The following is a 15,937-nucleotide window of genomic DNA, read 5'->3' as shown; positions in this document are numbered from 1 at the left end:
ACACACACACACGCAGTGCACCCAGCTTCTTGGTTCATTCTTAAACCAATGAACAACTAGACAAAAAGAGAAGCCGAAGCAGACCTACAGTCCATGAATTGCAATATTCTTCCTCCCCTGTGTTCCTGGTCAAGCGTTGGGTGTTTAGCCACGACGGGTGTACTATCATTCTGAATGGAGTATTTCTAGACAAAAGGATAATGTATGAAGTCAATATTCCTATTTAAGTAGCCAGTAGAGGCAAGCTGTCAAAAGTAATCTGTAATACGCCTGGTGAGTTTTCTGAAATACTTCTAAAGCCAGTGGAATGCTTAGTGGAATCATATCCATAATACACACAAAGGCAGCTGCACATGGTGAACAAACTGTCAACAATCTTGATCAATGTGAGATAACAGTTGGGGCACAGGGTTTTCCGATAGCCAGGCGTGGGGGCTCATGCCTTAATCCCAGCTACTCAGGAGGCTGAGGCAGGAGAATCACTTGAACCCAAGAGGCAGAGTTTGCAGTGAACCAAGATTGCGCCACTGCATTCTCCAGCCTAGAAGACAGAGCGAGGCTCCGTCTCAAAAAAAAACACACAGTTGAGACACAGGATTTTCCAGCATCTTTTCCCACAAAAAGGACTGGAATACATCTTACCAGGGCTCTAATTAGTGTGCTGGCCTCTTGCCCTTCCAAACCATTCAAATCTGTTCTCTTTTCAGGCTCCTTAAAAAACAGTTAAACCAATACAAAGACAAGTTGCAAGCTATATACACCTCCCAGGAAGAAAGAAGTTGCCGATTTGAAACGAAGATTCACAAACTCAAAACCAACCAGGATAGTCTATGGACCAAGCTACAGCAGATAAGACAGGACCTACAGGTATAAAATGTGACGGACACTGGCCATCTGGACTGTCTGGAAGGCTAACCTTGTGTCCTTCAGCCAAGGGAGGAGCTTCCCAACTTACTTTGATCAGCCTCTTCCCTTGCCTCTTCTCCCCGTACCCTGACCTCCCACTTCCTCATCCAGGCTATATCCTATCCCTCCATGAAGGTAGTGCCATTGAAAGACAACAGGATCTGTAATATTTATAAACAATAGACTTTGGGGCAAAGTGATTCTTTATAGCATCGGTTTTTTAACCTTGTGATTTCAGGATCCCTGTACATTCTTAAAAATATTTGAAAACCCCGAGGGGATTTTGGTTCTGTGGTTATACCTGTTTGCATCAATATCTGTTGTTATAACCACAGAAACAAAATGAAAATGAATTAATGAAAATTAAATGAATAATAAAATAAAATTAAATAAATAATAAAATTACTGAAAAAACTGAGCTGTTAAATAAATTAAATAAGTAATAAAATTAATGCGAATTAAAACTGAGAAGTTAAAATGTATTCACTAAAACATAAAAATAATAAGCCCATTAAATATACAGATAACATTTTTAAACAATATGTTTTTCTGAAAACCTTAGAAGAGCGGCATTGCTTTATATTTTCCACAAATCTCTTTAAATACCTGGCTTAATAAAAGACAGCTGAATTTTTGTAACTACTTCAGCAATCAATCTGCTGCAATGTGTTTCGGTTGAAATATCTGAAGAAATCAGATCTCACACAGATTTGCAGTTGAAAAAGAGAGAAGTGTATTAATAGCCTTTCAGATACCGAGGCATACTTCTCTTTAATACTACACCAAAACGTGATATATGACAGCTTCTTAAAGGAGACTTTAATTTGAAACCATATTTATGTCACACAGTTTCATTAAAATCCAGTGCTCTTACATGGTCTTTAAGTGGGTCTCTTAGCCATGCATGATTGTGTAACATTATACATTGGTCATTTGGGAAATATTGGTTCACTGAGCTATGCTGAATGTCCCAATGCTCATCCATTTTATTATACAGGGTCAAAAAACTTCACCTTCATTAATGTCACTACCAATGTCATTACAAAATTGCCTAATTGGAAAGCTATCAAGCTCATAGTGGGAGGATGCAAGTTTTCCAAAATTGTAAGTTTTGATTGAAAGCCTGTTTTTTATGTATATAAATATACATTTTAGACAGGGTCTTGCTCTGTCATCCAGGCTGGAGTACAGTGGCAGGATCACAGCTCGCTGCAGCCTCAAACTCCTGGGGCTCAAGCAATCCTCCCGCCTCAACCTCGTGGCTAGCTAGGATCTCAGGCTCATGCCAGCACACTCAGCTAATTTTTATTTTTATTTTTGTAGAGAGGGGGGGTCTCACTATGTTGTCCAGACTGGTCTCGAACTCCTGGCGTCAAGCAATCCTCCAACCTCTACCTCCCAAAGTGCTGGGATTACAGATGTGAGCCACTGCGCCCGGCCTTAACTGTTATAACTGACAGCAAATACTGTTGTTTTCCTTGCAGTGACATTCTTGCTTGTTCATTTTTGAGAAACTGTTTGACAAATACCCAAGTCTGAATAACCATAGTGTGTCACATAGTCTTTGACACAAGAGGCAACCCTTTCGTATTTCAGTACACATCAGAAGTGTCTTATGCACACTTCCCACTTCATCACACATAATATTTAAAAGACATGTGTTCATATTTTTAAAACTAAGAACTTTTCTATTCCATCAAAGGTGTTCTTAAGCAGAACTGGCTTTTTTTTTTCACTGCTAGCGTATGAGGGTGAAGAATACCCTGATTATTAGCACTGTTTGGTGACGCTGCCTTGATTCACGCTAAAGTACCAACAGCTTTACTTACTGATTTTGCATCATCAGTGCACATGTCAGTACAATAAACAACATCTAAGTATCCTTATGAACATAATTTTGACATCACAAACCCAAGAAGGGTCTTGGGGATCTCCTGGGCCTGTGGGCCACGCAATGAGAACTGTGCTTCAAGCGGAGCACATCCCCGGATTTTCTCCCTGTGACTTACTGTGAAACGCTTCACAACACACCTACCAGAAAGACTATTATAAAATGCTTTATCGTAATAATTTTTATCTGTCAATTCAACATATGCTTATGTTTTCAGAAATTCCTTATGGTATTTTTAGAACCTGGGCTTTTTAGAACCCAGGATTTTCCTAAATTTCTTGTAATTATTCCCTCTGTTATTTTAGAATCTGAGCTGTTCCAACTCTTGTAGAGAGTTTTAGGTTGACATAGAATTAGCAGAATAAATTAAAATTAATAGTAATGATAATATATTTACAGAGGAGAAAGAAAAGTCTTGCATTAGAATGTTCTGTTGGAATGTTGAAATGTAATGCATTTATGAAAAAGTAGGATAAACGTTAATTTCTTCATAAATAAAGTTTTGCTTCCCCAGGCAAGGTTGCAGCCACCCGGTCCTTCATCTTCTTCCTTTCAAAATGTGGGGAACAAGGTTGACCATTCTTCAACTGAAAAGGTTCCAAAGGGAGGGGATTATTTGCATATCAAGAATGCCACTGAAGATGCTTCAAGATGGGAACCTCTTCCTAACCCTGATGAGGTTGACAGAAGTCACAGAAGTCACACAAATGCAGAGCATGCTCTGCAAAATCCAGAATCACCAGAGACCACTTTGCACAGCACCAGGGCACAAAGCCAAACACAAAAGATGCCGAAGAAAGTAATCAGCGCCCTACCCAGTTGTCAGGAGGGACTGAAGCAGGACACGCCCAAAATGGTTCCTGCTGAAATGAGCAGTCCTGCTCTGGCAGCTGTGGAAAAGAAAGAGGCAGGTAACATCAGGGAGAGAAAGGATGAGCTGGAGGAAGAGGAACTGCAAGAACTGTTGTCAAAACTTATGGATGCCTTCAATCTAGAAATGCCATCAGGTAAGGCTTTCACAATCCATAGACATCGTGATGGCCAAGGATTCAAGCTGCCTTTTTAAAAACCTGATTTTATAACAGCCCAACAGCTCCAGTTCATCTAGTATGTGGCAGCACTCTGAATCTATTGGTTATCAGTAGCATCTCTGAACTTGATTTTTAGTATTACCTAATTCATAGGGCTGTTGTGAGTATTAAAGGTGATAAACCATGTAAGACTTTAGTATAGAACCTGGCATATAGTGAGCATTCAGTAAATGCTTATTATTTTGTTATTGCAAAATATTGTTATTATTATCAGTATCCCTAAATCATATATACCTGGGCAGCCTATGTCACCATTTAAAAATGGTGATAATATTGTAAGTCTCCTTCTAGAAGAGAATTGAATACAGTTTCTATATTATAAGTAATATCATCATTATTATCTTCTTCATAAGCTATGATTCATTGCTGAATTCTGAAGGCTTTAGAAAAGATCCTTCTTTAGTTACTGCTTCTGTTTTGGAGTGCCATTGTCTTATTTCTCATTAGGGTATTTTGTTATCTTTACATATATAGAGAGAGATCCTTCTCGTTTACAATGGGGTTACATCTTGACAAACCCAACGTAAGTTGAAAATATTGTTAGGTAGAAAATGCATTCAGTATACCTAACTTACCAAACATTACAGCTTAACCTAGCCTACCTTAAATGTGCTCAGAACACTTACATTAGCCTACAGTTGGGCAAAATCATCAAACACAAAGCCTACTTTATAATAAAGTGTTGAATATATCATGTATGTCATTAAATATAATACACTGTGGAATACACTACTGATCATTTACCCTTGTGATTATGTGGCTGACTGGGAGATGTGGCTCACTACTGCTGCCCGACTTCACAAGATACCACATATTGCTAGCCAGAAAATGATCAAAATTCAAAATTTGAAGTATTATTTACTACTAAACACATATCACTTTTGCACCATCATAAAATAAAAAAAATGGTAAGTCAATCCATCATAAGTCAGGAACTATTTATACACATACATACACAGTTGATTTTTAAACAATGCAGGGATTAGGGGTGCTGGCCCACTGCACAGTTAAAAATTTGCATGTAACTTTTAATCCCCAAAACTTTATAATAGCCTACTGTTGACTGGAAGCCTTATCAATGAACATAAATGGTTGATTAACACACATTTTGTATGTCATATGTATTATATACTGTTATAACAAAGCTAGAAAAAAAGAAAATGTTTTCAAAATCATAGAAAGATAAATATATTTAAGTGGAAGTGGATCTTTATAAAGGTCTTCAACCTCATTATTTTCATGTTAAGTAGGCTAAGGAGGAGAAAAGGGAGGAGGAGGGGTTTGTCTTGCTGTCCCAGAAGTGGCAGAGGCAGAAGAAAATTCACATATAAGTGGATTTGAACCCATACAGTTCAAATCTGTATTGTTCAAGGGTCAACTATGTATAAATTTCTTTCTAAGAAAGTCTAAGCTATCTTATGTTGGAGTGATCATCTACAGACTTGTGATAAAATGAATGATAAAATACTCATGTGTTTATGCATCAGAGGGGCCTTCTCAAAATATTTCTGAGTTGGTGTATTAGTTTGCTGGGGCTGCTATAACACAGTAACACAGATTCAGTGGCTTAAACGAAGAACCAAAATATATTTTCTCACAGTCCTGGAGGCCAGAAGTCCAAGATCAGGATGTCAGCAGTGTTGGTTTCTTCTGAGACTTCTCTCCTGGGCTTGCAGATGGCTGTCTTCCCCCATAACTTTATATGGCCTTCTTTCTGTGTATGTCTATGTCTATGTCCAAATTTTTTCTTTTTATAAGGACACCAGTTATACTGGATTAGGGCCCAACCTAACGAACTCATTTTAACTTAATTATCTCTTTAAAGACCCTATCTCCAAATATAGTCACATTCTGAGGCATTAGGGGTTAGTCAGGCCTTCAATATATAAATTTGGGGTAGGAGGGGGGCACATTTCAGCTCATAAGTGTTGGAGGGCTATAAACTGAGTACATAATAATGTCAGCTTTACATAGAACTTGGTAGAACCAAGTCAGTAAACTAATTATTTGGCGATTCTAAAATACTCTACAGTAAATTGAGTTGGAGTTATAATCTTTGTATTAACAAAAACAAGTTCAGAAAGATGCCAGGAGTATGCTCAAAAGGCAAGGGATGGGAACTCCTTGTGCTGATTCTTAAGCTGACGCAAAATTCCACCCACTGCATTTCCATCTAAACATTTTTGGGGTCATGATGAGTATTCAAAGCGAAGTCAATATCCACTTGACCTTTTTAGGAAAATTTCACCAAAAGTTTGGACTTTATAGAAAAGTTTTTTAGTCTTTAGCGTATTAATGTTGTTTTTATTTTTTATTTTTCTTTCTGTAAATGAGCTGGAGAAAGCTGATAATTTCTAAAATGTTGGGTTGGGTCAGCCCTCACAGATGTAGTGGCTTTATTGCACATTTTAGATTGTTCATAGGCTAGGTCTACTACACATATTTAGAAGGCAGTATCCCAATACTTGTGCGGTTTAATACTTAAAGCTAAAAGATTCATTCATATTTCAAGTGACCTTATCAAGATATACATATACATGCATCATTATATCATTAAAAGAAAAATTATAAAAAGGTGAAGTATACTTCTAAATTCAGTTGATGCAATAATGTATAAATATACAATTAGCATTATCAAATCTTGTAGAAAATATTTTTAAAAGTCTCAAAATATTTACTTAATGCTTTCACTCACAATCTCAATAGAACCATTGAGATGTTTCTGCAGGAAGTATGCCGTATTATATAAATGTGCTTATGATATGAGCAGAATGGTACACATCTTTTTTATTATAGTATTCTATACTTTGCAAGTATAGAAAAAATAAAATTGCTTGAATAATAATACAATAAATACTAATTGTTGAGATTTAAAATTTCACTTTCACTTCTTTTATATTAGTCTTATTTCCTTAAGGCATTTAAACATGAGAAACTATATTAATCTTCATGGCTACTGTTTTGCATTATATATCACTCCTCACCCAATTATTTCTAATTATGTTTATATCGTTATTCAGTTTGATATTGAATATGATCCTATTTTCAAACTTCACTTAGCCATTGGCAATGTGGATTATTAAAATACACTCTAAAATTTAAACATAATCTATGCATACTTACCAAAAGTATACCAAACTTAATCAGAGCCAGAACTATGACAACCACATGGATGAAAATGTGGAAAGTGAAACAAGCAAAATCAAAGCATTTTCGTTTGCCTCTGTCTCTATCATGGATGCATCAGATAATAGCAAGAAGTTTCTAATCGCCCTACTGATACAGTTTTTTGTTTTTGTTTTTTTTTTTTTTTGAGAATTGTTGGGCCAGGCGTGGTGGCTCATGCCTGTAATCCCAGCACTTTGGGAGGCTGAGGCGGGCAGATCACAAGGTCAGGAGATCAATACCATCCTGGCTAACATGGTGAAACCCCGTCTCTACTAAAAAATACAAAAAAATTAGCTGGGCCTGGTGGCTGGAGCCTGTAGTCCCAGCTACTCGGGAGGCTGAGGCAGGAGAATGGCGTGAACCCCGGAGGCGGAGCTTGCAGTGAGCTGAGATTGCTCCCCTGCACTCCAGCCTGGGCGACAGAGTGAGACTCTGTCTCAAAAAAAAAAAAAAAAAAAAAAAGACTGTGAGAGCTTAATGGAAAAGAGAAAATTGTGTAGAAGTTCCACAGACCTCTTTAAATTCCAAACTTGGATTGAAAATCAGTAGTGAATAATTTGCATAAAAATTGCAGTAAAAAATAAATTTGGAAAAGTGTCTGCTGTTCCTTGCCTCTGCTGTGGCAAAAAAAAAAAAAAAAGACAGTCCTGTTGTTTTACTGTATTATTAAACTACTTTTTTCCATTTGATAGTAAAATTTCTTGCATATATCTACTAAATTATTTTTCTAACTTCTTTTTCCATCCTTTTTTACTATTCATTTGCCACTATAGGTTTCAGTGACGAGAAGTCAAGACAGAGGAGTAGAGTGATGATATTAGGAGGGCATGGTTTGAGAACAAAGATGGTATCTTGGATTAGCATGAAAACACTTACCATAGCTTTTCCAAAACGCTCAATGCAAAGCAAGCAGGAAAATAAAACCCATATCCCAGCTTCTCACTTTGTGGAGGGAAACAATTGGACCATTCATCCAACTTTCTAATTCTTCTGGGGGCTGTCCAAGGGACTGGGCTTCTGTCTAACCTGTCTCAAATTACTGACAAGACCCATCATATTCTAGATGCCTGAGAGATGCTTAAAAACAAAAGGCAGCTGGGACTAGTATGAACGTTTGAAGAACCCCCGAGAATCTCTGACCAGGCTGATTGCTAAGGCTCTTCTTCTGTATGAGGCCAGTCTTGAAGACTAAGAGAGATAGTTATTTTTTCTATTGCACAGATACCAACATAAAGAGTAAAGAAGAAGAAATTAATAGAGAAACATAGTCCAACAAAGAAGTAAGACAGAGCTCCAAAATGGACCCTTATGAAATAGTAATATTTGAATTACCTGACAGAGAATTCAAAATAACCATCATAAAAATGCTCAATGAGCCAGGAGAACAATACATGAACGAAATGAGGATTTCAACAAAGAGATAGAGAAATTTTTAAAAGAACCAAACAATAGTCTTGGAGCTGAAGAATATAGTAACTGAACTGAAAATTTCAATAGAAGTGATCAAGCAGAAAAATCAGCAAACCCAAAGACAGATCATTTGAAATTATCCGATGAGAAGGGAAAAAAGAAGAAAGAGTGATGAACGTTTAAGGGACACATGGGATGCTATTAAGCTAACCAATATTTGTAATATGGAACTTGTAGAAGCAGAGGAGAAAGAAAGGGTCAGAAAGCTTATTCAAATAAACAAGGTCAAAAACTTCTCAAATTTGAGAAAGACAATGGACATTCAGATCCAAGAATCCTAACAGACCCTGAATTAGATGAACTGAAAGACTTCAACACCGAGACACATTATAATCAAATTGTCAAGTCAAACACAAGAGAATTTTGAAAGTGGCAAGAGAAAAGTGGCTTATCATGTAGAAAGAAACCCTTATAAGATTATAACAGTTTTGGCCGGGCATGGTGGCTCACGCTTGTAATCCCAGCACTTTGGGAGGCCAAGGTGGGCGGATCACGAGGTCAGGAGATCGAGACCACTAAAAATACAAAAAATTAGCCAAGCCTGGTGGCGGGCGCCTGTAGTCCCAGCTACTCGGAGAGGCTGAGGCAGGAGAATGGTGTGAACCCGGGAGGCGGAGCTTGCAGTGAGCCGAGATCATGCCACTGCACTCCAGCCTGGGTGAGAGCACGAGACTCCGTCTCAAAAAAAAAAAAAAGATTATAACAGTTTTTAACATCAGAAACCTCACAGAAATGGGATAATATATTCAAAGTGCTGAAAGAAGAAATAAACTATCAATCAAAAATACTATATCCAAAAACTCATTAGTAAAGGTAAATATATACAGGCAAATACAGAATACTATAAAATGAAAATAATGGTAGTTAAATAATTTTAATTTTAATATAAAAGTTAAAAGACTCAAGTATTAAAAATAACATTAAAATATGTTAATGAATATACAATACAAAAATATGTAAATTGTGATGTCAGTAACAAAATGTGGGCTGGATGTGGTGGCTCACATCTGTAATCCCAGCACTTTGAGAGGTTGAGTCAGGGAACTGCTTGAAAAATTTTTGTAAAGATGTGTGGAGTGGTGACGCATGCCTATAGTCATATCTACTCAGGAGGCTGAGGAGGGAGGGTCACTTGAGCCTTGGTGTTCGAGGTTACAATGAGCTAATCACACCACTGCACTCCATTCTGGGCAGGACAACAAGATCCCATCTCTAAAATGAAAACAACAACAAAACAATGAACAAAATAAAAACAAACAAACCAAAAAGAAAAGTGTATGGGGATGGCTGGGTGAGACGGCTCACGCCTATAATCCCAGTACTTTGGGAAGCTGAGGTGGGCGGATCACCTGAGATTGGGAGTTCAAGACCAGCCTGACCAACATGTAGAAACCCTGTCTCTACTAAAACTACAAAATTAGCTGGGTGTGGTGGCATGCGCCTGTAATCCCAGTTAGGAGGCTGAGGCAGGAGAATCACTTGAACCCGGGAAGCGGAGGTTGCGGTGAGCCAAGATCACACCATTGCACTCCAGCCTGGGCAACAAGAGTGAAACTCTGTCTTAAAAAAAAGAAAAAAAAAGACTATTTAGAAAAGTGTATGGGGACGAAAAGTGAAAACTTTTTGAATGCAACTGAAGTGAAGTTATTATCAGCCAAAATAGGCTATTATTACTATAAGATATTTTATATAAGCCTCATAGTAAGTGCAAATATAATAGCTGTCAAAGATGCACAAAAGAAAAGAATGAAATAATATTTAAAAAGACAGCAAACTAGAAGAAGAAGGGCAATACAACTAAAAAACAGAAAGTAACTCTCAAAATGGCAAAATTGTCCTCCCCTATCAATAATTATTGAATATAAATGGATTAAAGCCTCCAATCAAAAGACATACATACAGTTCCTGAATGGACTGAAGAAAAAGACCCAACTGTATGCTGTCTACAAAAGAGTCACTTCAGATTTAAGGACACAAAGGCTGAAAATGAAGGTATGGAAAAAGATATTTTATGTTAATGGTATTCAAAATAGCAGGGGTGGCTATAGTTATACGAGACAAAATAGACTTTAGGTCAAAAACTCACGCAAGTGACAAAGAAGTCATTATAAAATGATAAAAGGGTCAATTTACCCGGAAGATACTATAATTATTATAATATATACACCAAACATCAGAGCACCTAAATATACAAAGCAATCATTGACAAAACTGAAGGGAGAAATAGAGAGTGATAGAATAATAGTAGGGGACTTCAATAACCCACTTTCAATAATGATTAGAACCTCCAGACAGAAAATCAATATGGAAATAATAGACTTGAACAACACAGTAAACCAAATAGGCCTGAGAGACATATAAAGACTATTTCACCCAATAGTGCAGAATATACATTCTTCTCCAGCAAACATGGAACATTTTCTGGGATAGATCATACGTTAATGCACAAAACAAGTCTTAACAAATTTAAGAAGTTTGAAATCATGCCAAATATCTTTTCCAACCACAGTGAAATAAAACTAGAAATTAATAGCAGAAGGAAAACTAAAAAATGTATAGAGATGTTAAACTACACAACACATTCTTGAACAACCAATGGGTCAAAGAAGAAATCAATGACCAGTCATGGTGGCTCAAGCCTATAATCCTAGTGCTTTGGGAGGCTGAGGTAGAAGGACCAACTGAGGCCAGGAGTTTGAGACCAGCCTGAGCAACTTGTCAAGACCCTATCTCTACAAAAAAAAAAAAAAAAAAAAAAAAAAAAATTTAATTATCTGGATGTGTTGGTACATGCCTGCAGTCCCAGCTACTCAAGAGGCTGAAGCACGAGGATGCCTTGAGCCTGGAAGATCAAGGCTGCAGTGAGCTATGATTGCACCACTGCACTCCAGCCTGGGTGACAGAGCAAGACTCTATCTCAAAGAAAAAGAAAATTTAGCTGGGCATGGTGACACATGCCTATAATCCTAGCTACTCAAGAGACTGAGACAAGAGAATCATTTGAGCCCAGGAGTTCAAAGTTACAGTGAACTATGATCACACCACTGCACTCCAGCCTGGGCAACAGAGCAAGACTCTGTCTCAAAAAAAAAAATCACACAATCATCACAACAGATACAGGAAAAAAGCATTTTACAGAATTCAATACACTCTCATGAGAAACTCTCAACAAACTAGGAATAGAAAGAAATTATCTCAACATAATAAAGTCCAAATAAGAAAAACCCACAGCTAACATCATATTCCTTTTTCTTAAAGGTGAAAAGCTGAAGTTTTTTTCTTTAAGATCAGGAACAAAGCAAGGATGCCTATTTTCACTACATCTATTCAACATAGTACTGGAAGTCCTAGCCAGAGTAATTACACAAGAAAAAGAAAGAAGAGGCATCCCAATCAGAAAGGAACAAGTAAAATGATCTCTATTTGCATATGCCATGATCTTATATGTACGAGAGTATGGTTAAGGGGAGCAGGAGGTTTATTCCTGTTCCTTTTTTCTCCATCTAGAACCATCACTCAAAAGTATTAAGTAATCAGAAAATAAAACTTCAAATTTAGCAAATTCTAAGGAAATGACCAAGCTCAGGAGAGTGCTTTATTTGTATCTCATTTGTTTATAAGGTAATCTCAAATGTTGCCTGGGAATCCTAGAAATGTTTACTGGAATAGTAATGGATACACAGTTGACCCTTGAGCAATGTAAAAGTTAAGGGCACTGACCCTCCATGCTGCCAAAAATCAGCATATAACTTTTTACTCCTCTAAAACTTAACTACTAATAGCCTACTGTTGAACAAAAGCCTTACCAGTAAAATAAACAGTTGTTTGACAAATATTTTGTATGTTATTTGTATCATATATTGTATTCTTACAATAAAGTAAGCTAGAAAAAAGAAAATGTTATTAAGGGAATCATAAGGAAGAGAAAATATATTTACTATTCATTAACAGGGAGTAGATAATCATAAAGATCTTCATCCTCATCATCTTCACATTGGGTAGGCTGAAAAGAAGGAGTTAGAGGAGGGGTTGCTCTTGCTTTCTCAGGTGTGGCAGAGGTAGAAGAAAATCCGTGAATTAGTTGGCTCACATAGTTCAAATTCATGTTGTCCGAGGATTAACTATATTCATTGCTTCATAGATAGATAGATAGATAGATAGATGGATATAGATACAGATATACACAGAAGTAATTAGTGGGAAAAGATAGATTTCCAGCATTTAAGCTCCATGAAGGCAAAAAAATAGTCTAGTTGGTTCATCATTCAATCACTCATTCATTCAACAAATATTAATCAAGCATTTGCTGTGTGCCAAGCACTGTGCTTGGCACTGGACATTTATTTTGAAATGGGGTATGTTTCTATTTGTAAAACATTCTGGCATTGTGTGGAGAGTGACTTAGAGAAAGGCAAGGGGTGAGCAAAGAGACCAGGTAAAAGCCTACTGTAGTCTAGCCAAGAGATGACGGTGTTGCCCTGAATGGGTGGTGATACACTTACTGCAATGGGGAAAGCTGGGAAAACTGTTGTGCGGTTGGCAAATCAAGAGTTCTGTTTTGAACATATTGTGAATTGCCTGAGAGATATCCAAATGAAGACATCACAGAGACAATCAACATGTACAATCTGGAGCTCAAGGGAAAGGTCTTAGTACAGAGTAGCTATTCAATACATACAGGTTTGCTTAATTAATTATTGTAAATAAGATATGGGCTCAGTATTCCAGTTGCCCAGAAGAGTGAACATAGACTAAAAAACCTAATACTTTTTCATTTCTACATCTATCATTCTTGTAGTCTACTCTCACATCCCTGATTTATTCAAAGACTAGATAGACTTTTAATTGCATTTAAGTGAATTATTTTGTCATTGTGATTTTCTCTGGACTGCCAATTTCACAAGTGTTCCATCTAACATCTCATTAGGTCTCTACCTATGCGCTATATTAATTCAGTCCTTACATTTATTTAATTCCAAGTATATGCCAAGCAACATGCTAGGCGTTAGGTGCATATTTTTGGCTATTTTTAATATTTCAAGAGACTAGAGCTGAAAAAGAAAACAACGAATAACAAGAAAAATTACAGTATGTGAGATTGATTATGGCTTTCCTATTTATTTATTGCTGTATTTTAAGTTTTTATCACTGTGGCCTGAGAAACAATGTCCTAAAAAGTTTGCCTCTGGACAAGGTTTGTTAGTCAGACAATAAAATATTATTTAGTCAAGGTCCTCTGGAGCGGTATTGGAGTGATAAGTGGGATAAAACATGCATGAACTCTCTAGCCTTATGTTCAACAAAAAACAGCACAGATGGACCCACAATATAAATTATGTAGCTAAAAAGTAAACAGCTAACAAAATAAATCTCCCCATGTTTTCATTTCCTATGATCTTTTTATTAATTACACAAATAATGTAACACTGCATGTTTATTGTAAATTAAAATGCAAAGTGCACAGATTTTTTAAAAAAATGAATTCATCTTCATGCTCTTCACTCTCTTCCACCTGTTTTTCAGAGATAACCACTATTAACAGTTTAGTGAGTTTCCTTCAAACTGTTTTCTATGCACATATGTATGTCTTTACTTTTTCAATGTAAGTTAGATCATACTATGCTTTTGCTTTCTTCACTTGTTCAATATCTTAGACATTGAGGAACGTCATTTTTAAAATGCTGCATAATATGCCAGGGTACAAATGCACTATAATTTATTTATTGGTATATAATTAAGTTGCTTCCAATTTTTATCACAAAAATACTTTGGCATGTGTCCTTATGACATATATCTTTATGCACAAATGTAAATATGTTTGTAAGATCAATTCCTAAAAACAGAACTCTTTAAGTTAAAGATTATGCATATCAAAATTTTAGTTGTTACCTGCCAAATCGTAGATCTTTCTACACCACAATTCCTATTATGACAGATCACAGGGGACACTCAAACCATTAATCAGGTAACTGTAGAGCACTGGTTCTCAAAATGTGATGTCTGGACTAGCCTCATCAGCATCACCTGGGAACTTAACAATAAATATAAATGCTCAGGCTCCGTCCCACCTGAACTCTGAACTATGTAGGTGAGGTCCAGAAATCTGTTTTAACACTCTCCAGGTGATTTTTATATACAACAGAATTTTGGAGCCACTGCTCAATAATGGGCTTTCTGGCTACTCCGATTTGTGCAAGGAGCCATGGGAAATTGCTTCTTAAGAACCTATGCCTGACTGAATTCGTAGTAATGATCATGGTAAATAATAGCCATCTTATTTGCTAGCTAACTTAAGGACATTGTCCTTGAGAACTGAAGAAAAATGGATTCTGTTTCTTCTCCGTGTGAGAGCTTTACCAAAATCTTCATGAGAACCTACAGGTATGTTTCTCTAAAAGACTCTCCTGTTTGTTGATTTCAGGCCCGGAGTCTTCAGTAAACATGGACCTGTACAGTGGAGCTCAGCGAGTATGCAGGGCCTTCTCTGCCCTTGTTGATCAAATCACCTTGCCCAATTTGAAGTGAAATGGAGCCAGGCTCAAATGCGTCTTGGTGTGATGACAAAATGCAGTTGCACAACTGTAATTAAGACTTCTACCTTTCTTTTAATAGTTTGGTGTGAACTATGAAGAAAACAAGTTTTGTTTTTTGATCTCCTTCCCTACTTATGTATCTTAGTTCTGCAGTTCAGAGTGAAGGGTGGGGGTTAGGGGGGCGAGTAGAGGATGAAGAAGGAAGGAAGAAATGGCAGAGTCCGATCTCTGCATGAAGGGCCATTCTTACTGTGAATGCCTCTGGAGTAACATTCAAGCGTGTGACCTACACAGATGCATGCAACTGTCTTCCTCAAGTATCATGTAAATTACTGAATTGATGGCCTAATTTTCTATCTTGATGCTTCTGCTGGAGAATAGGCTTAGCAAAGAACTAAATACATACACACACACATACACACACACACACACGATTGAGTGCATGTAAAACTGGTAACATCTGAATAAATTTGGGTTATACCACTGTTTCCTAGTTGTAATATTGTACCATGGTTATGCAAGATGTTCCCATTGGGGAAACTAGATAAGGGCATACAGATGTCTCTGTATTATTTCTTATAGCTGTATATGAATCAAGTATCTCAAAATAAAAAATTTAATATATGAATGTTTGTCTCTAAAATCTCCACATCCAACAAGTTTCACCAAAGCATCTGTGTGCCTCCTTTCTCTGTTATGTTGGATTAGGTTACAGATGCTTAACTTACTAATGCCCAAAGTAATAGCTAACATTTTTTGACTGTTAGTGCACTTAGTTTTTAAGCACTTTCTGTGTGCTGACTCATTTAATCCTCACAAGAAACCTAGGTAGTATGTTTCTCATTTTATGAGGAAACTAAGGCATAAAGAGGTTTAGT

General features: G+C 36.9%; 1 protein-coding gene across 1 annotated transcript in view; it reads left to right on the top strand.

The window, feature by feature from the left end:
* Nucleotides 1–15,236, top strand: part of DYTN (dystrotelin) — a 66,960-nt gene extending 51,724 nt beyond the window's left edge. The window contains exons 10-12 of the mRNA XM_055287845.1: nt 708–867; nt 3,312–3,804; nt 14,948–15,236. Coding sequence (XP_055143820.1) covers nt 708–867; nt 3,312–3,804; nt 14,948–15,051 — 757 coding nt within the window. The 3' untranslated portion in view covers nt 15,052–15,236. The remainder of the gene's footprint in view (nt 1–707; nt 868–3,311; nt 3,805–14,947) is intronic.
* Nucleotides 15,237–15,937: the final 701 nt, after the last annotated feature.

This window comes from Symphalangus syndactylus, chromosome 8, assembly GCF_028878055.3.
Source record: "Symphalangus syndactylus isolate Jambi chromosome 8, NHGRI_mSymSyn1-v2.1_pri, whole genome shotgun sequence".
NCBI classification, from domain to species: domain Eukaryota; kingdom Metazoa; phylum Chordata; class Mammalia; order Primates; family Hylobatidae; genus Symphalangus; species Symphalangus syndactylus.
Note: the sequence above shows the minus strand (reverse complement) of the source record. Positions and strands in the feature narration are given on the sequence as shown.